General features: G+C 43.5%; 1 protein-coding gene across 2 annotated transcripts in view; it reads left to right on the top strand.

Moving 5' to 3' along the window:
• Positions 1 to 3,970: 3,970 nt before the first annotated feature.
• The window catches only part of VOPP1 (VOPP1 WW domain binding protein), a 103,244-nt gene continuing 84,892 nt past the window's right edge, over positions 3,971 to 22,322 (top strand). The window contains exon 1 of one of the 2 annotated variants that reach the window (XM_037493536.2): positions 3,971 to 4,056. In XM_037493536.2, coding sequence (XP_037349433.1) covers positions 4,003 to 4,056 — 54 coding nt within the window. In that variant the 5' untranslated portion in view covers positions 3,971 to 4,002. Of the gene's footprint in view, positions 4,057 to 5,410; positions 8,456 to 22,322 lie in introns of those variants that run through there. The other variant, XM_037493543.2, reaches the window with a different exon arrangement.

Raw genomic sequence — 22,322 nt, 5'->3', positions numbered from 1 at the left:
CATGAGAAGAGCAGAGAGAATGTGAGAGAAGGCTGGAGAGCCCAGAGTGAAGACTTGTTTGGGGCTGGGAGGCCTGCCAGCCTCCTGGTCCCCCAGCACCCTTACCTGCCATGTACCCGGTAAATCCCAATAAAAGCCTAAAAAGCCACTAAGGGCTCTAGGACTCCTCCTTTACCTGGTCTGCTGCATCAGAAAACCTGCCCAGTGCCCTTCCTGCCACTACACAGAGAAAATGCCGGAGAGCCCAGATAGAGTGAAGACTTGCTGGAGGCTGGGAGCTGCCAGCCTCCTGGCCCCCCAGCACCCCTGCCTGCTGTATGCCTGGTAAATCCCAATAAAAGCCTGCAAAAGGCACAGAGGGCTCGAGGACTCTGACTCCTCCTTTACCCAGCCTGCTGGATCAGAAAACCTGCTCCGTGTCATTCCTGCCCCTACACTCCCTCTGCTCCAATTTCTGCCTTTCCTTACTTCCCTACTCTACCGGTCTGGTTCCTACACAGCAGTGTGGTAATCACAGCAGTGTGGTAATCCTTTCAAAGCCTGGGCTACAACATGTCACTCTTCAGTTCAAACCCCTGACATGATATCTTCTTTCTGAACAAAATTCAAAATCCTTACAATGAACTACGAATTTTGGCACTCATTTCTTTCCTCTTTGATCTCGAGTCTTACAACCCACAGAGAGCTGCGCAGGGCCTGTAGTGGCAGGAGGGCACCAGGCCAGGATCTTTCAGGCTTTTATTGTCATTTTAACAGGTACACGGCAGGCAGAGGTACTGAGGGGCCAGGAGGCTGGCAAGGGCTTCTAGCCCCTGGTGAATCTTCACTCTTCCTGGGCTCCTTGGCGTTCTTGTGGCCGCTGCTTCTCTGCTGGTTCTGTTCTGCTGCTGTTCTATTCCTCTTTCTCCCTTATTCTTCTGGTTTTCTTCTTCTGGTGTCCCAGTGATGCCACCCTTACAAGCCAGTCTCAGCCCAGGTGAATGCCACCTACACATGCCTATACCCTACTCCAGGGGCCCGCCATCAGGCATGCATTCAGGATCCATTATCAATCCTAATGGCGGAAGGGCAGAAAAGCCTGACAATCATTTACCCTAGACGGCCCCACCCCAGATCCAATGAGAATTCCTCAGGCCCCATTGCTTCTGACGAACAATCCTTTGTCCCCTCCTGACCTTTTTTTTTTTTTTTTTTAAAGATTTTATTTATACATACAAGAACTGGGCAAGAGTTGTGGGGAACAGAACAGGCAGATCCACTGAAATACACTGCTGAGGGGAAGCAGTGGGCTTCCTAGGTTGTGTCTTAACCCCTTATACCACCAGGGAGGCCCTGTCCCCTCCTGACCTTTAGGTCTCTGTTCCTGGCATTTGCCACAGAGTCCTGGACTCTGGTCTCCCCAGTAGGTGTTGATAAATATTTGCTGAATAAATGAAATATGTGTTCATTATTCACAAAGACTCTAGAACTGAAGAGTGACATGTTCTAGAGTGGGGAGCAGAACAGGCGGATATACTGAAATACACTGCTGAAGGGAGTAGCCCACGGGCAAGACAGTCTGCTGTGCCCTGTTGGTCAGCTCCCTGGGGGCGGGGGAGGTGTTGGGAGGATCAAACTCAGGCCACAGTGGCTGGCGATAGCTTGACAGTGCTAAGACTCCCTGTGCTACCATGGATGCCTCACTCATAGCTGTCTTACACTACAAAGTTGTGGTTTAGTTCTTTACAAATTAACTTCTTCCCTTAAAAGAGTAAGATGATCTAATGGTAAACACAATTGGGCCTTGCACAATGCAGAGGTGGTGGTGGGAGTAGTGATTGGGCTGTCGACCGCTACACAGTTGAAAATCCCTGATAATTTTTGACTCCCCCCAAACTATACTATAATTAGGGCATTTTGCTACTCTCCATCCATGGTTGGTCGAATCCCTGAATGCAAATCAGAGGATATGGAGGGCTGTTCTGAAACCATTCCAGGCCAGGTGGTTCATTGTCAGTTCAGGCAGCTTAAAAGAGAAACTTGGCATCATCTCCTCAGGTTTTTTAATAGTAAGCAGAGGAAACAAGCCAGCAGGGAGACAGCAACTTGGGCCCCCAGCAAATCTCCATGTGCTCTTTCCTCGAGTTTCTCTGGTGTCATCTCGTGGTCTCTTCCTCTCGTAGCAGTTCTCCACTGCCCTTATAGCTCAGGTGTGCCCACTAATGCATGTGTTTCCCCCCTCTCCATACTCCAGGTGTCCACCATCAGGCATGTGTACCCCGAGCCCACGTTCCCAAGCGCCTACCGCACTAGCACAAGCAAGGCCACAGGTGATAACTACAGAGGCCAGCGACTTCAAAGTTTCACCCAATCTGCATTTATCCTAGAAGGGCCAACTGTATTTACTGGAAAGAAAAAAATTAGTATATAAGTAAGTGAACCCTTGCAGTTCAAACTCATATTATTCAGGAACCTGCTGTGGTAAGTCAAGTTGCTAAAGTCCCAAAGACCCTTGGAAGGTGTGTCAGATGGTGCTTTACTGTGACCATAAAGGTCACAGGCATTTTTTTTTTCCTGTTTTAGTTGCAAGTTCTCCTTCTAACAGGTGTTAAATAACAAAAATCCGACAGTTAATTTTAAAGATCTAATGGACTCTATAAAATCATTCATGAATTGGGCAGGATCCCATCTAGCAAGTGCAAAGATGCTACAAATCAAAATGGAAGGTTTTTATGAAGGTGTGACAAGGTCATTAGCAAAAGGAAAGGATTACTTCATGCAAAGTCACCTTCCATTACAAATAGCAGGGTGTCTTATCTTGCAGACTGCCTCGCTAATGCTGACTAGGGAACTCCTAATTGATTAACTTTAACTTCCGTTTTAGGGAGAAGCTGAAACCTCTCCCAAACCTTGCAATTAGATTAGGTCTTGGTGGGTGAGGCACAAATGACTGTATTTTGAGCCTGTTTCTTTCTTTAACAGATATAGTCTGGCGGGGATGTTTTCCAGTCATCAGAGCAGCTCATGCATTGACAGCTAAAGAGTGTTTGCTACTCTCCTCAGGTGACATCTATTTCCATGACCCCCTCTCTTTACCTCTAGTTAGGAGTAGGGTCAAGTCCTTTAAGCTCCTCTGTTTTGCTCTATTCCTGGTATCTGCATTAAACACTCATAGTTATGCAAATTACCACCTCTGTCTCTCCTAAATCCCAGGTCTAATGTTCTCGCCCACCTCTGCATACTGAGCCCGGTGTCTGGGACATCTTACAAGTTCAACAAATGCTGGTTGAACAACTGCATGAATAAGATGGGACCTGAGTTACGCTGTGAAAAAAATATGGTCGTCGCGAGGTAGTGGGGGCAAAATAACGGTTCAGCAGAAGCAAAGGGCACTACAAACTCTGCTGCAGGAGGTGGATTTCCAAGTGCGGCCGATTGCCAGGACAGGAAGATGCTGGCACGAAAGCACGACATTTAAGTGCGAGCTTTGATGCTGGGAGTCTGCCTCCGTTGTCCTTTGGCCGCCCTACCCATGGCATGTGAGGGGTGCACCTGCACGCGGCTCGCCAGAATCGGAGGGGCTGTGAAGAAGTGGTGGGAAATGCTGCGAGACCCAGTCTTGCGCTGGCTCATCCACGGCCACCTGCCTCCGGAAAGAGCCTCGCCCCGCGGAGACTTCGCTTCTTTTCAAAACCTTGCTGGGTCCATTCACCCCGAGAGGACGGTGTCCGGGGGCGGGGACCCGGCAGCTCCCGCCTCTCGCTGGGCCCCGGACCCTTCCCGAGGCTGCGGGCCCCCCGCCCACTCCCCCAGGCCCAGGGGCCGCCGGCGCGCACTGGCGGGCGCGTCGGGAGCGCGCGGGCTGGGCGGAGCGCGGGGCGGAGCGGCGAGGGTGCGCGTCCCGGCTCCCGCCCGCGCCCCCAACGCCGGCCCAGCGGGGCTGAACCCCCGCCCGCCTTCCTCCGGGCGGAGCCGCTGACCAGCGCCGCGACCCGAGGCCGGCGCCGCGGAGGACCGGGAAGCATGGGCCGCCTGCCCGGGAGCCTGGCGGCGCTGCTGCTCGGGCTCTTGGCGGAGGTAGGGGCCGCGCCGGGGCGCCTCCCGGACCCGTCCAGGAGCGCGAACAATGCCGGGGGCTGGCGGGGCGCGGTCCCGAGGCGCCCTCGGAAAACTGCCCGGGGCATCCCGAAAGGTCGAGGGGCCGGAGCCGCCGCCTCGCGGCCCTGGGGGTGTCCCGGTGCTGGAAGGTGTGGGCACCCCGGTGACAGGGAGGCGCCGGCCCTTCCCTTCTCATTCCCCCCCCTTTCTGACCCCCCCCCACCCGGGGCTGCGTCTCTCGCTCCGTGCGCGCGTGTGGAGGACTCAGGGGTGACCTACATGCGCTCCGGGGGTTGCGCGCCCCCTTCCCCTTCCCCGCGGAGGGTCGGGCGCCGGGGTGGATGGTCGGGGGGAGGGTCCCCCGGAGCGGCGCAGGCGCAGAGTGCGGGGCTGTGAGGGGCTGGCGGGAGGGTCTCGGGGCGAGCGCTCGCCTTGGAGTGGTGGGAAAATGTCCCCGGGATACCAGGGAAATAGCCGGCGTGAGCGGGAGGAAGCAGCCCTGCTGGGGAGAGTGTAGCGCAGAGGTGGCAGGCGGACTCCGCGGGGAGCCTGAGTGGTGGGTGTGATTTGCCGAAGCCGAGGAGGGCACTTGTTGACGCGACTGAGGGTGGAAGCGCGGGTAGCCTTAGGCTTCTGGGGACCCGGGCTGCCCCTGGCCGGACAGTGGCACCCTCTCGAGAGGGCCACCCCCGCCCCTTTTGCTGGCTGTGAGCTAGTGGGTATCTCAAGTGTAGAGGCTTGTTCAGCTCCCCATTTAGCTTCATCATTTTGAAAGAAAAGTGCATTAAGTTAGTGAAATCAAAGCAAATGGGCACGGCGTACTATACGTCTCTATGTCCCTATTTTAGAGGGTTGTAATACTTTATTATTGGGTGTTAATGCTGGAAATGACTGCTTGGCTTTCTCCATTTATTAAAAAATAACTATTACAAAATGTTGGGAAAGCAAGGTTGATGGAAAAGTTTCTAGTGCCAGGCTCTGCCATCACAGACTTAATATTGTGTTCTTCATACGCCTCTAGTGCTGGTTTGTTTTCCTGCCGTGCCCTCATCCTTGCCATTCTTTCCATTGGTTCAGAATTTGAAAACCTAAAGAATCCCATCCCTTGGGTGGGTGACTGACAGAATGAGGGAAAAGTGAATCTGAGTCTTCGGCTTAAAAACAAGTTATCAGAACCCTCCTTCGGTTCAAAAAAAAAAAAAATTCCCATAATGAAATTCCGTAGCATTCTGTCGATTCATCCTCTTCTTGGTCACTAGTCTATGTGCTGCTGTGCCCTCTTACTTAAGCTGGACTGCTGCAGGGACTCAGTTCTTCCAAAATAGCTGTTCTCTTGCAAATCTTAATAGACAGTTCAAATCATGTCGGAAATGTTGAAACAGTCTTAAAGGCAGAACTGTGACAAAACCTAAATGAATAAACTGATGCTTTCAGAGAGTTGAATATCTTGATTGGTAATTTTTGTTCTCAACAGGATGGTGTGGTGTAGCCCACTTTTACACAGTTGTCCCAATCTCCTATTTTGCCTGTGGTGGAGAGATATCTTTCTGGGGAATTAAGGAGATAGATATCTTTAGAATTCATCACATGGGATTTTATACATAAGATAGATCTGAAATGTTTTCATCTTAAATTGGTTGCTCAGAATTTCATCTAAAATTGGTTACTAGAACACCTTTTGAACTCCTGAGTCACTCACATAGATATGCAGTTATAGTTGCTGAGTATGTGAGAAGCAGGGGGTTCTTTTTAAGTCCTGGGCATTAAAAAAATTGAGGAAGATATTTGATGGTTTTTGACAACCAGCTGCAATGTGGGATGTTGGTCTTGGTTTCTTTGTTTTTCAGCTTGAGCTGGTTTCATTGTAGTTTGTAGTTAGTTGATCATAATCCACCTGTAATTAAGGGGTCCTCTTAGAGGCAATTATTCCTTTCCTGAGGGCCAGCACCTCCTAGCATCCCTGGGATTTTATGCTAGCAAGAAGTCCTTGTAGGGTGGGGATGTAACATAAGGGTTTACCTCTCCCACTCACATCCCTTTATAGATATTTGCTTAACCTGTGTTGACGGAAATAAGAGTCTCAATGATAGTTAGACAAAAAAAAATTATTAGGTAATCATATTGAAAATTCAAATCCGGAAGCAGTACCATAGATTTTACTCTGAGAACTGTTTAAACAATGACAAGTTCGTCATACAGCGCGTCATTGACATAAAAAAAAATGTAAATTCCTGTGTGTGGTGGGGAGGCTTGTGGTTTTTGTCTATAGGCTTAACGCTTTCTATTTCCTGAGTTATCTTGACCTAAAGACATGTTGATATTATCAACTCAAGAGAAAGGGAAATCCTGGGGTTTAATTCATGATTTCTAAAGAATGCACTGTGGAGAAGAAAATGCTGGGTTGGGTACCCATTGCTTAAATCATCTTTATAGGGCTCCTTGTTCTGTAGTAGGGGTTGAAAGGCTGGTTAACTTGCCGGTGGCAGATTTTTGAATAGCTGCTTCACAGAAAAGGAACTGGGCCTCTGATTGCAAGTCTGTTTGGATGGCTTTGCTCTCCTGCCTCTTAGGCCAGAGGTGGGGGTTGTTCCCTGAACAGTTACAGTCTTCACACCCTTAAGACATAAAGAATGCATGTTTTTTTACTTAGCAAACGTTTATAGAATGCTTACCCTGTGTCAGGCATTGTTCTGAACACTTTACAAATATTAACTCATTAATCCTCTTAGCAATGACTTTTATTCCCATTTTTATTTCAACTGGGAAATATTAAAGATCTTGCCCACAGTCTCCCTGCTGTTAGGTGCCAGGGGCTTGAGATTGTAGCAGACAATTTGGCCCTACCTTCCTATGCTGTGCTGCGGCAGAAACAGAAACAGGAAGAGAATTTATACATGCTGTGTCCTGAGGTCAGCGGTCGACTTGGAACTGAAACTGGTAAGGTAGCCAGCTACCTTCCAGGAATTCAGTCACCCTTCCTTAGGGTACCATGTAATTTTAGCATCCAAACTCTGACACTTTGGAGGGTGAAATAGGGTCTTTCTGTAACTACTTGCACAGCAGCATCAACAAATTTGGCCCAGCACACTCTGGGTGCACTAAAACCCAGGCGGGATTTCAAGAAGGAACAGGCTGCTGGCAGCACCATCCCTTCCCTGGGAGACTTTTGGGAGTTTGTTACTGAAGTGACCTTTGGCTCTTTTAACTTCGGAGTGTTCTGTGACTTGCATGTGAACCCTCCTTCCTTACCCCCCTACCAAACCCCACCAGCTGCTAAGGTCCTAGGCCCTGATGTGGCACAGAATAGGGGCATTCCAAAAGCTCTTTGGGCTCAGGTGAGGCCTTGCAAAAAAAACAGTATTTGAAGAAGAGCAAAGGTACAAAACATCTCCTAGCTGCCCTGGAGAAGTGAGTCTCCCTGGGCCATAGAAGTACCTTAGAAACTGAAAGAGAAAGAGATTTCAAACTTGATTGTGCTTTAGTTGAACCTGGGGAGTAATTAAGCCTTGAGCATAGACCTCCCCTGGGCTTTCATCAGTGTGTTGTTTTCTAGATATTGTCACTGCTTTCTCTTTCTAGAGGTCAGGTTGTTGACACTTTGGTAATATATGTATTAGTAGTTGTTGTAATGGTCTGTCCTCTGTGAAATGAGCCCAGAATTGTGTAATATACCAATTAGTATAAGATTCCCCAGTAGAAGTGCTATGGGCTCATTGAAGATTCGAATCGATTCTGTACTGGGCTATTTTATTGAGGAGATTGATATCAGGATCTTTCTGATCCTCCCCTGTATCTAGGAACTGGAAATTTTTAAGCAAGACTGCCTTGTGTTTTAGAGTTGTTCTGGTGAAAGATCAGCCCTTCTTCTGAAGGGGTTTCTCTTATAGAGAAGGTAGGAAAGTGAACATTACCTTTTGAAACTAAGGAAAATAAGGGATTGCTGAGTGTTTTTCTGCAGTCCTGTGAATTCTGATGCTTGGGAGCTTTGATATTAGAACCAAATTTATGTTAGAGTGTTTTTTTATCTCTTGCCAAATGTTTTTCCTGTTCTGGAATTCCAACAAATGTGGCAGCCCTGGGATGCCAATTTTCTGAAATAAACCTTTTCAACCCTCCCACTCTTTAGAGTTGTTGGAATCTGAGCAACATGCAATTTGAATGAAAAAGAAGACTGTAGGGAGCTCTTTGTCTCTGAAGTGCCAGGGGAGGCTTGTGCTGATGGATGAGCAGGAGCAGGGACAATGAACCTACTGCTGAGGCCCCCTCTGAAGTAAAGATACCTCCAGGTGTGGAGCAGGGCCAGGGGCCACAGACAAAAGTCTCTGGTGCATAATAGGACAGTCTTGGTGTGGCACTGGGATTCAGTGGCATGATGGTGGTGAGTTTATCTTTATTTTCCATAATTATATGCCCCCACCTCCAGTTTCTCTTGATCTTTTTGTTCCTGTCCTCGCCCTTTGGGCATCAGTTGGGTCATTATTTTTAACTTGACTGCCAGCTTCTTTTGTCCCTGTCATAGACTTTGTTAGATACTGCATCTTTGTGAGATATGCAAGATCATCTTGCTGTTCATTTGTGTGCTATTTGTGTGTCTTCTCCTAAGATCCTGAGATTGATTATGGAGCTGCTGGTGCAGGGTGGGCTGGGATGCTGGGTTACTGCTTTAGAAGGAGTGAGTTCTTTGGTGAATCCATTTTGTCTCGAAGCCCTTGGTCCCTATCTCTTTCCCACTGGGACCTACTTGGACAGTAAGCACACTCTGTTCCATAGAGGTGGACTGACTAGCACCCTGACATCCTTGTTTGGTCCTTCACATTATGCAAACAAGATCATACCCTTCAGTTCAGAGCTTCACATTGAGCTTTCAGTGACACTTAAGGCTTAACATGTGCTGCTGCTGGAGACCCACAAATCTCCACCACAGTTGTCGAGTTGTTTATTACGGTTTTAAAAACCTCAGTTGAGGACTATATAAGGTTTATATAATGATTCCAATTACATTTCTTATTTCATCTCATCTTAAGCCTGCCAACATCTGGCTGAATATAATTTTTTAAAATCCAGCATTCTCTATGGTTTTGTGCCATATGCAGGTTTGGCTTTCATACCATTGTCAGGGGAGTGGATGCTCCGGGATTCGCCTGTGTACGCTGGTTGAAGAATAACAGCCACCACATCAAACGTGAGGGCAAGCAAGTATGGATTTATTGAGGCAAGAGGAAAGAACTCCTGACAGCAGGAGGGGGCTGGAGGGAGGATACCTGTTTACTCCAGCCCTGTCTATGACTGTATACTGTCAGACTTCCTGTTGTCCAATGTGCCAGACTATTGATTAGGCACTGGGTGGTTGGGAAGTTTCATGGTGGTTATTTTTCTGTTCCCTAATTATTCTGTAGTGGGATCTTACTCTAGGTGATGGCTAGCTTAGCAACATTTTAGTAAAACTCTTCTGTTTTCTGGGAGCTGTTTCATTCCTTCTGTTCCTATATTGTTTAAAATCACTGTCCCCAGTCTCAGCCTTTCCTGTTCCCCAAATTCTCCTGGTCTCAGTTCCTCTCACCATTATTGGCTTTATCTATTTGATTAATGAGAATCTTTAACAGAGTCAAGTGAAAGAGCCCTCCATCTGGGTTGAAATAGATAATTGAGACTTTGACCTGAAGAATAGTAGTGTCCCTAATTTTAAAAAGTCAAACTTAAGATTTACTTACGAATATGTTTTGAAGTGTTTGATCACTTGCTGATGGTGAAGAAAGCCCCAGCAGATGAGGGTCTAGTATTTAAGAAGTAAGATGGAGTAAGACATCTCAGTTTGGGTGTTATTTGCACGCATGCTGCACAGCAATGGAGCCTCATTCAAGGCCATTGTGTCTAGTGATTAGGAAGTTTCATCTTCACTTGTTGGGGTTAGGGAGTCAAGTGGTCAGTGAAACAGGTAGATAATTATTTATATATGTGTGTATATGTACACACACACATATGAGGGGGGAGAGAGGAAAGGGAAGGAGATAGAGAGGGAGAGGAGATAATATATGTCAGGAAGCACAGTTGCACATGTCCACGTTCTTGACAAGAGAACAATATCCTCAGAGCAGTACAGAGAGAGGTAGTGTCTTATAAATTAAGTTTGAAATTGATCAATTGCCTGCTTGAATCATAGGGGATAGCTGGATTGTAGTTAAAATCTTATGTTCAAATGGTGTTTTAGTCCATTTGTGATCCTGTAGCAAAATACCACTTACAGGTTAGCTTGTAAACTGCAAAAAAATTATTTCTTACTGTTCTGGGGCCTCAGAAGTCACAGATGAAGGTACCAGCATGGTTGACTTCTGGTGAGGCTGCTTCCTGCTTCATAGCTAACAAGGAATCTCCATGGGGTCTCTTTTATAAGAGTATTAATCCTACTCATGAGGATTCTGACCTCCTGATCTGATCACCACAAAGGCCCCTATCTCCTAATACCATCACCATGGGGGTTAGGATTTCAACATGTAAATTTTGAGGGGACAGGAGAACATTCAGGCCATAGCAGATGGTGACCTGCCCATATGTTATAGAACCCCAACTCTTTGTGTATTGGCTAGGAGTCTTTGAGTAAATAAATTAAGCTCTCATTGTTATACTTGTAAAAAGAGAAATTTATACTTATAAAAAGAGTTGTTATACTTGTAAAAAGAGAAATTTCTTAGTGTTGAGGGAGGCATCTGGGGACCCCCACCCCACATTAAATTTAATTCACAGGCTGTGGACACTGTCAGCTGTTTCTCAGCAAGGTCCCTGTCAAAATGAAACTGCACATTTGCAAAGCAGGAGGTCTTCAAATACCCTTTTGCTTAAATGTGTGCTTGCTTACCTTCTTGGTATATCCATGCCTAGATTAAGAAGAAACTTGGTCATTAGTAACTGAAACAAGGGAAAGGAAGATTGTGACTACTGTCATCCTTGGTTTTTTCCCTGAGTAAAGCAATAAAGAGGTTCAAACTACCCTGCTCTCTCCTTTGCATGCTGTTTGGATGGTTGAGCAGAAGACAGCAGCAACATAGCAACATCTTGCCTTTAACTTGGGAGTAAAAATGAGCCAAACCTTTTAACTCTTTAGTTGACCTGAGTCACTTGGTGTTTTGTGATTTGTGGCAAAGTTGTCAAAAGAGTCAAAATATGGCTTTATGGAGAGAGTGGAGACACAGCCTAAGCTCTTGGGTTGAGGGAGAATGGGGGTATGTATGTGTGGAGTCTTGAGATTTCCTCATTCCTCATTCCTTTAGTTGTGTGGAGAAGAAACCAGAGGAGTGGAAAGGGTGTAGAAGCTCCCATAGCAAAATACCACTTACAGGTATACCCTAGGGCAGTGGGGCAGGTTCCTACAGTCTAAGGGCTCTCTGTGGGATCACTTCCTTAAGAAAAAACCTCTAAGATGTTGCTCTGTTAAGATAAAGTTCCAAGCAATTTGGCATGCATTAAAGTCTTTTCCAGAATTCTGCTTTCATTTGTTCTTTTTTTCCCTATTTCTTGACACTTTCCTCCTGATCACTTTTTCTAGCTCAGAGATTGTCAAAGTTTTGTTTATATTGCTGTAACAACACTGTTGTGCTCCTAAGATAGAATTTTGCAGTGAATCACTGTAGCCCCTGTAATCTGTGAGCAGCTGCTCCTGGTTGCTTAATTTCCTTGTGGATGAACAGCTTCACCCTTAAAAAAGTGAACCAAGGAATATGTATTCTACCTGTCAAATCCTGCCATTGCAAAATTTCCCTTCTTCCCTGTCCAGCAGAATGAAATTGACACCCCATCTTCCGTAGAAATGTAATGAAGGTCAGTGAGAAATTGTTGCTTTAACAACACCTTTGTACTCCTAAGATAGAATTTTGCTTTAAATCACTAAACTTGTTTGCTTTAAAAAAAGCAACCAGGACCTGAAATTGCAAAACCTCATAACCCTTATCCTAGAAGCATGATGCCAACAAGAAAACCAGATGGCCCAATAGTTAAGATACCATCAAAATAGAACTTGCTAACTCACATCCCACAGGCCCCTCCTCCCTCACCACTCCCCCCGCCTTGCTGCTGACCCCTTAAAACCCTCTTGGTCAGCCTGAGAAGAGGAGATGGTCTTTGCATGCCTTCCCCTCAGGGACCTGATTCTTGAAAAAACCTGATCTCTTCCCACCAACCTTTGTCTCTAGTGTATAAATAATGGTTTTCCAGCAACGAGCAACTGGATGTTGGCTCTGGTAACATTTGTATACTATCTTATGGAATTTCCAAAAGCTTTATACCCCTTCACATAGTTTTTTGTTGAAATACAATCTTTTTTAATGATAGATTTTAAATGATCAATGAGTTTGATCCAGAAAGATCAGTGGATTTGATTTCTCTAGTATTGTGAAAATTGATTATTGAAAATCAAATTATGGCATCAGTCTTTATTCTGTGCACTCTAATACCATTAGCAATTTGATGCCAACTTTTATTCTTTTATTTTTTAAGTGTCTTTTTAAAGATTTATTTATGCATACACGAACTGGGGTACAGGCCAGAGGCATAGGGGGGTGAGAGGATTCACCAAAGAAAGAGTGGGGAACAGAACAGGCAGATTGACTGAAACACACTGCTGAGGGGAGCAGCGGGTGAGTCAGGAGAGGTCTGCTGCACCATGTGGGTAGCTCCCTGGCCAGGGATCAAACTCGTGCTGCAGAGGCTGCAGATAACTTCATAGGTTGCTTATTAACCCCTTGCGCCACCAGGGAGGCCCCCATTTATTATTCCTTTAAACTATGCAAATAAACTCATCCCTAACATTTGGGACCTTAACAGTGTTGGGATTTGGTGAGTGAGATTCTTTGGTTCCCTCTGAGAAGGAGTCTGGGAGAGATTCTTGTTCAGCATCACATGGTGAGTTTATTAAGGCATGGCAAATTTATCAAGGCAATAGGTGTTTGTACAGCCACAAACAGGCAAAAGTTGCATTTTGAAAGGGCAGGTTTATTAGGAAGAGACACCTGTGTAGACACAGGGAGGCAGTTTTAGGACAAAAATCTGTTTTCTCAGAGCAAGGGGTTCTTTGGGGAGATTCATTCCATTGTGGAATTTAATCACTTTGGGGTTGGATTGTTTTTCTTTGATGACAGATAATCCATTCGGACACCACCTCTGATTCCTGGAAACGTCTATAGCTGGTTTAGCCATCCTTACCCCTACCTTTGGTTTTTGATCTTGTGAAAATTTCTATCCTAAATTTTCTACTCTAAGTTTCCATCAACAGCACCCTCTTTTCTCTTTGAATTTCTACTTCCTGCATGGAAATTTATTCTAATGATACATACATACATACATACATATATATATATCTGCTTTAATCTGTTTCTGATCTCTTGCCACTTTTTGTAACAAAAATAACATGTGAATTAATTTTTAAAACATTTTGATAATGATTCAAAAATTTCTAGTAGATTGAATTATAACTCCATATACATTTCATTGAAACAATGTAAATATATATATTAAAAGATTTATTTATTTATACAAGAAGGGGGGAGTACAGCCCAGAGGTGTGGGAGGGTGAGAGAATTCATCAGAGACAGAGCGGGGAGCAGAACAAGCAGACTGACGGAAACACACTGCTGAGGGGAGCAGCGGGCGAGACAGGAGAGGTCTGCCGTGCCATGTGGGTCTCTCCCTGACTGGAATCAAACCCGTGCTGCAGAGGCTGCAGACAGCTTCACAGCGCTGTGCTCAACCTGATGCACCACCGGGGAGGCCCAATAATGTAAATATATTAAAATCCAAATATTACTAAACATAAACAGAAAAAAATGACTGGAAATAAAGTTCTGAATGAGAGAAATGAGAATTTTTTTTTTTCAATTAGACATGTATCACTGCTGGAAATGAAGGATGTTTCATATTAAACTTTGTGTAATGTGCCCAAACCTGATAATAATGTATATGCCATTTTTCAACTTAACTAAAATTTTCAAACCATCTAAAATATAAGATTTGTGTTCTTTCTCTCCTCCACCAAACTTTGGCTAACTGAATTATCTTCAGGACTGGGCTAGTACTTTAGCCTTCTGTGTCTGTGTTCACCAAGCCACATTCAGCAGATTCTTGCTAAATCACCGACCCTCCCCCCTTGATTGACATCTGATCATTTTGTCCTGCCTCCAGCAAGGATTCTATTGTTAGATTCCTTTAGCAAGAATGCCCCTATCCTTGATGTCGCCTCTAGTCATTTTCCATCCATTGACCCCTCACTCTATTTCTTGGCTGTAAATCCCCAAATGTATTTATATTTGGAGTAGAGCTCTATCACTTTCTCACCCCTATTAACATTCTTTCAATCTATTCAGTGGGATCTAAAATGAGATTCCAGGGCTTCCCTGGTGGCACAGCAGTTGAGCGCTGGGTTGCGAAGCTGCCCGCAGCCTCTTCAGCGCCGGTTCAATCCCCGGCTGCTCCCAGGCCACCGGAGGAGGGTCCCACATGGCGCGCAGACCTCTCCTGCCGCCCACTGCTCCCCTCAGCAGTGTGCTTCAGTCCTTCTGCCTGCTCTGCTCCCTGCTCTGACTCTGGTGAATTCTCTCACCCTCCCGCGCTTCTGACTGTACCCAGTGCTTGCATAAATGAATGAATGAATGAATGAATGAATAAATGAATAAAAAAAGAATTGCTATAAAATGAGATTCCACAAGTAATAATGGAATCCTTACTGTTTTTAACAAGTAGTAGAATAATTTCTCTTTACCAGTGTTGGTACCCTGGACAGTATTCAGTTCTAGACCAGCTTGACCTGGTAAGATTAACAATGGTTGGGGGCTGTGCCTTGCTTTGTAAAGGGGGAGTAGGGTGATTGTGAAAAGAAACCTAATTACAACCATTTGACCAATATCTTGATCAGGTTCTGTGTTCTCCTGCAAGTCAGTTTTAGGAGGAGTACCTGGGGGAGCTGACATCTGGAAACTGAATTCTTTGACACTGTGGGAGAGGGCCCCTTGATCTTCGGTACCCCAGCCACTTCCCTGCTGTTCTGAGCCCTGACTGCTCATTAGAATTACCTGCATTTAGTGCCCAAAAATAGATGACTGGATCAAGAAGATGTGGTATATATACACAATGGAATATTATTCAGCAATCAAAAAAGATAAACTCATGCTATTCACAGCAACATGGATGGAGCTAGAAGGAATTATGCTCAGTGAAATAAGCCAGAAGGGAAAGAAAAATGTCAGATGGTTTCACTTATAGCAGGAATATAGGGGAACCAAATAAGACATCAGTGTAAAAAATAATAACGGTGCAAAACACAACAAAGCAAAAATGAACAATTATAAGTCAGCGACATCCTGCAGGGGAGGAGGAGGGAGAGGGATCAGAGGGAGGGAGGGAGGAGCACAGGGGACTGAGGAGATGGTGCACGGGTGCATTGGGGAAGGAAACTCTATGGACCTACACCTGAGGGGGTGGGGGAAGCAAATATTGTTTAAAAATGAACAATGATGTAAAAAAAAATTAAAAAAAAATTACCTGCATTTGGAACAAAGTCCAGATCAGTTGTGCTCAAATGGCTGGGTGTGGGCCTCAGATCTAATCTTTAGCAGATGCCCAGTGCTCTGGGGAGGGGAGGCCCTGCCCTCACCACTAAACTGCTTGCTTAGGCTCCTGATGGGCCATACTTTGTCCTCTTGTTTCCCTCTCTCTCTGCTTTGCCATTTGACTCCTATAGTGTCCTGTTTGTTTTATATTATTGTTGTATTATTGTACAGCCACGTGTCCTGACTTGCATCTTGGCAGTGCAGGGACAGAGGGATGTGAAGGTGACTACTGCTGGGACTGGTGCTGTGGGCATGGCACTGTGTCAATAGTAAGATTTCTTGGGCGTTAATGGTAAGATGACTGCTTTAGGGTGATTGTTGGAGTGTGATGTGAGAAGAGGGCTGTGAATTGGGGAATGAAGATGGCATGGTGGTAGAAAAATTGGAGGTACATGGGAGTAAGTTGAGGGCATGGGGCATAAATATAATTAATATAATTAGTCTGTTCTCTTTACTTAGTGGGTTGTTGGACTTAGAGGAGGCAGAGGTGGGAGTATGGATGGGCGGTGGAGGACTACACAGCACAGGCCATGGTCTCGTGGTTTCTGTTCAGGCAGAACCCAGCTGCTGGGAGGCTAAACAGGGATGCATTTCCAGCTTAGCAGGATGCCCCCACTGATTGAAGCAGTCTGTCACCTGTGCAGTTGTGCACATGTAAAAACACATTAGCAGGCGTGAAATTTTCTCATCATTATTTGTATGAGTTTATGATTAGTTTTCTGGGGAAAGTTTAAAGTAGGCATTAAAAATAATAGAAGGATTTTCCTGTATGCCTCTATTTATGGAAAACTTATTAGATTGTGTATTGATTAGAATATCTTTCCTGAGTAATGGGAAACCCAATTCAAGTAATGTGTACTTTGAGGAAATTTATTATCTCTTGTGGTAAGAAATCCTGATGTTGGGCTTCAGGGTTGATTCATTTGTGGCTTGATGCCATCCCCACGTGCTTTCCACTTTTCCATTCTGCTGTTCTTAGGGGTTGGTCCCGTCTTTGTGGTTGCATTGTGGTTCCAGCAATTCCTCATGATCTGCAAGTAAACGGACCTCCAGCATGTCTTTCTTAGGACAAATGTGTATTTTGTTCCATTGTGACCTAGCAGTGCTATTTGACTTCCCTGTCCTCCCTGCCATATTTGCCAATGGGAAACTACTTTTGCATGGGGATGATGTATAGTGGGGAGTCCTTAAGGATCAGCGTTTCAAATTGAAAAATCATGTGATTCACATATAAACATAGACACCTATCTTGTTAGCTTGTGGAACTTTTTTATTTATATATATTTTACATCATTGCTCATTTTTAAACAGTGTTTGCTTTCTTTTCTCAGGTGTAGTCCCCATTGAATATCCACCACCAATGCACCCGTGCACCATCACCACAGTTCCTTGTGCTCCTCCCTCCCTCCCTCTGAACATTCTCCCTTCTCCTCCCCTGCAGGATGGCTCTGGTTTATAATTGTCTTTTTGTTTTTGTTTTGTTTTGTATTATTATTATTTTTCCCCTGATGCCTTATTTGGTTCTCCTTTATTCCTCTTATAAGTGAAACCATCCAGTATTTGTCATTTTCCTTCTGACTTATTTCACTGAGCAGAATCCCTTCTAGCTTTGTGGACCTTTTTAAAGTACCTTTTGGGGAACATCTTACACTTAAGCACTTTTTACATTCTAACATTACTTCACTTCTCTAAGTTCTCTGATGTAAAAGATGATGATGGTGAGATAACTAGCACTTTCAGTATATTACTAAATGCGCTAAGCACTGCTTTGAAGTTGTTTGATACTTTCTTTTTTTTTGATTTTTTTTTCAGTTTTATTGAGGTATACTTCACAGGTAAAAGTTGTCTTTTTAGGGTGTATAATGTGATATTTTGAGGAAAAAAATAGAGGGGGGGGAGATATGATTATCACAGTCAAGCTAATTAACAGTTACCTCACAAAATTACTGTGTGTGTGTGTGTGTGTGTGTGTGTGTGTGTGTGTGGTGAGAACACTTTAAAGCTACCCTTATAACAAATCTCAAGTTTAGAAATTTTTTTATTAACTATAGTTACCATGCTATGCATAAGATACTCACAATTGATCTTTTTGTGTTAGTCTTATTCATTATAGTATGTCCTGCATAGTAGCTGCATAGTATGTCCTCCTGGTTCATCCATGTTGTCAAAATGCAGCCTTTTTTTTTTTTTAAGATTTTATTTATTTATGCAGACAAGAACTGGGGTCTAAACCAGATATGTGGGGGGTGAGAGGATTCACCAGAGATAGCATGGAGAGCAGAACAGGCGGATCTACTGAAATACACAGCTGAGGAGAGCAGCTGGTGAGACAGGAGAGGTTTGCTGCACCATGTGGGTTAATGCCTGTCTGGGGATTAGACTCAGGCCACGGGCTGACTGGCAATAGCTTGATAGCACTGAGACTTTAACCCCTGCTCCATCAGGGAGGCCCAGCACTTCCTTTTTAAAGACTGTTTTTTAAATATATATATATACGTATATATGTATATATACACACACACATATATATATATACTGTGTATAGTATATTTATACACCTGTATTGTGTGTGTACATTTGTATATATATGCCCACATTTTCTTTATCCATTTACCCATCAATGGATACTTATTTTTTTTCTCGGTTATTGTGAAGCTTTTGTGAATAGTGCTGCAGTGAGCACAGGATTCAGATATCTTTTCAGGATAGTGATTTTATTTGTATCCAAGCTAGGAATGCTGAATCATAGGGTAATTGCATTTGTATTTATTTAATAACAAATATTTAATATTTATTTAATATGTCATTTAATAAGTAAAATTATTTAATAAATGAATAATTTTTATTATTTGTTTATTTTTTTCACAATATAGGATTTCTCCCAACAGGTACAGTCACCACAGTTTTCCCAACACCACTGTGCCCACAGTCCTTCATCACGCCACTTAACCCATTTATTTTTTTGAGGCCCTTCCATACTGTTTTTATAATGGCCATGCCAATTTATATTCCCACCAATGATGTGTAAGGATTTCCTTTTCTTTACATCCTGGCCAACACTTTTTATCTCATGTTTTAGATAACAGCCATTCTGACAGATGTGAAGTGATATCTCATTGTGGTTAGATTTACAGTTCACTGATGATTAGTGATATTGAGCCTCATTTCATGGATCTATTGACCATTTGTATGTCTTTGGAAAAATGTCTACTTAGGTACTTTGGCTATTTTTTAAATAGGGTTATTCTTTTTTTTTTTTTTTTGGCTCAAGTTGTACGAATTCCTTATTTTTGGATTTTAATTTCTTATCTGATATTTGCCTTATAAATATTCTTTACTCTCCAGTGGGTTGCTTTTTCATTTTGTTGATTGTTTCCTTTGCTGTGAAGAACTTTTTCATTTAGGTGTAGTCCATTTGTTGATTTTTGCTTTGTTATCTGTGCTTTGGGTATCATATTAAAGAAAAAAATTTGCCAAGAAGCTTCCCTCTATATTTTCTTCTAACCGTTTTAAAGTTTCAGGTTGTAAAATTTAAGTCTAAACTTAGAGAGGTTTTGATCTGTTTGAATTTTTTGAGACTTCTTTTGTGCATTTACTTGTGCTCTATCTTATATTGATAGACTATTCCATGTGTACTTGAGGTAAATGTGCATTCTTCTAGTCTTGGTGTATATATCTGTTAAGTCCATTTGGTCTATGGCATTATTCAGTTCTGCTTTTCCTCACTGATATTCTCTCTGGGTGACCTAGAGGGTATTGAGGTCTCCTACTCTTACTGTATTGCTGTCTGTTTCTACCTTCAAATCTGTCAGTGTTTATATATTTAAATACTTTCATGTATGTTTATCATTGTTATGTTATTTCTGTTGAATTGACCCTTTTATCATTGTATAATGACCTTCATTATCCCTTTTGACAGTTTTTGGCTTAAAATTTATTTGGCCTAATCTGAATATAGTCATACCCATTGTTTTTTTTTTTTTTTTTGGTCACCATGTGCATGGAGTATCTTATTCCACCCCTTTACTTTGAGCCTTTTTGTGCCTTTAAAGCTTAAGTGATTCTTTATAGGCATCACATAGTTCAATCTTGTTTTGCAACACTCAGTTTTTTGACTGGAGTATTTACTTTTAAAGTCATTATTGATAAATAAATCCATTTTGGTTTTTTCTTTTCTTTTTTTTCTTTTTGTAGTTCCTTTCTTCCTGTCTTCCTTTGTGATTTGGTGATTTTTTTGTAGTGGCATGCTTTGAATTTTTTCTCATCCTTTGTGTATCTACTGTTGTGTTTTGCTTTGTAGTTACTAGGAGCCTCACGTAAACCATTTTATAACGATCTATTTTTAAGCCATAAATTTATCTTTAGTTGCACACAAAAATTCTATACTTTTAACTCTTCTGGGCACACATTTTATGCTATTTAGGCATCATTCTTTTCATATTGGTTGTCCAGTAACACATTTTTGTAGTTACTTTAAATATTTTTTGTGTTTAACTTTAATACTAGAATTTAGTTATTTATCCACTTGTATTACTACTCATCTGAATTTGAAAACATTTATTTTTACCAGTGAGTTTTATACTTTCATATGTTTTCATATTACTAATTGGTGTCCTTTCATTTCAATTTGAAGAACTTCTGTGAGCAAGTCCGGTGGTCATGAACTCCCTCCGCTTTTGTCTGTCTTCAAAAGTCTTTATCTTAACTTTGTTTCAGAAGGACAAGGCTTAAACATACTGAACTTAGTATTCTTAATTGGCAGTTTTTTCCTTTCAGCACTTCAAATATATCATCTCATTCTCATGGCTTGTGGTGTTTTTGCTGAGAAAACTGCTTATAGCCTTATGGGTATTTGACAAGTCTTTTTTATATTTTTTCTTTCACTGCCTTTAAATTTTTCTCTTAGTCTTTTGACTTTTTTGACTGGAGTTTATTTCCATTGGGGTGTGGAAGGCTTGCATATGGCTTAGATAGTAAGCAGCTGGATTCTCTCAACTTCTTTTTTAGTATTTCACTGTTTTGATACAAAAGAAGCCAATGCTTCTGTTTGCTGCAATCTGTGTGGTCTACTGGTGGGTGGGTTGGGTGGGGTGCTGGGGTGATCTTACATGTCTAGAGCGTTTGGAGGCTTGTTGGCTGGTGGTGGCCATTTAAGACAGAAGCCCAGAGTTGATTTTGCTTGGCTGGCCATTAGGCTGATTGCTGAAGGCTTCCTTGACCAGGTCACAGGTGGTCATGCCACTGGCAGCCTGGGGAGATTATGAGTACTCTGAGGATTCTACAACCATGAATTGAGAAGTGAACTTTCTGAAGAAGCAGCTTGCCCACCGGTGACCAAGATGGTAGGGAATGGTTTTCCCAGGGAAATAGACACTTCTGCAGGAACTGTTGCCTGGAGTGGAACCCAGGTGGTGCTGATAGTAGTCATGGGTACCCATGATTGAGTTGCTTGGGGATGGAGTCCTGCTGGTCTCTGTACTCTTGCTTGTGGACTGGTAGATGCCTTGGCCTTAACTCTGTGTCAGCCTGGGCATGTCATCACAGGTGGTGGGGATGAGGGTGCTTGATCATGAAGCCAATTTTCGGAGGATACTGCAGGAGGCTGATTCAACCCAGATGTGTGTCTTTGACTTTTGATAATCTAATTATGATATGTCTTGGTATCTTCTTCTTTGGGTTGATTCTGTTTGGGACTTCTGAGCTTGAGGGGATGGGATGGCTGTACCCTTACCAAGATTTGGGAGACTTTCTGTATCTTTAAATAAGTGTTCGGTCGCTTTCTCTCTTTTCTCCTCAGAGCCATATAATGCATATACTGATTAACTTGATGTTGTCCCATAAATCCTGTAGACTTTCTTCATTCTTTTTCTTTCTTTTTTTTCTCTCTGATCAGATCATTTGAGTGACCTGTATTTGAGTTCACAGATACTTTTCTGTTACTCAAGTGAGTGTGTTAAGACATTTTTTTTTAAATTCTGTGTCAGATAATGCATAGACTTCCATTTTTTTTGGGGGGGGGTTGGTTACTAGGGCTTTATCAGCTTCTTCTTGTGTCAGGTTTGCCTGGTTCTTCATGATCATGTAATTTTGCATTGATATCTCTGCATTTGAAGGAGCAGTCTTCTTCCTGTCTCTATGGGCTAGGTTCAGTTGGTAAAGACCTGCTGATGTGCCCTGCCTCTAGGATTACATTTGAGAAGGGCTGGAGTCCATAGATGGCAAGCCTGTTACCAGGGACTCAGGTGGTTGTGGGTGCTGTTGATTGACTGGTAGAAAGGACTGCCTCTGGGGCTGTGACTAAGAAGATTGGAGTCTGGTGATGTAGTCATTTCTGGATTTGTAGCTGATGTGCCTATTCCCAGGAACATGGATGGATGTCACCTAGGTGGGCAGGACTGCCTCTGGGACCAAGGGTGAGCAGGGATGGAATAGGGTCACAGCACTTTTATCAGGATCTACAGTTAGGACCAAGATTGGCATACCTGGCATGCAGAGGTAGATCGATGTTGTGCCCACCTGCTCCTTGGGTGGGCAGTGTTACCCTTGGACCATCGTAGATCAGTCCTGGAACTAAGTCACAGGGCCAATTCAGGATCCATACTGGGTTTTAAATGAGCAGATGCTACCAGTGAGAAAGATTGGTGTTAGGGGGTC

This window comes from Talpa occidentalis, unplaced genomic scaffold (assembly GCF_014898055.3).
Source record: "Talpa occidentalis isolate TD23 unplaced genomic scaffold, MPIMG_talOcc4v2.1 talOcc4.10, whole genome shotgun sequence".
NCBI classification, from domain to species: Eukaryota; Metazoa; Chordata; class Mammalia; order Eulipotyphla; family Talpidae; genus Talpa; species Talpa occidentalis.
Note: the sequence above shows the minus strand (reverse complement) of the source record. Positions and strands in the feature narration are given on the sequence as shown.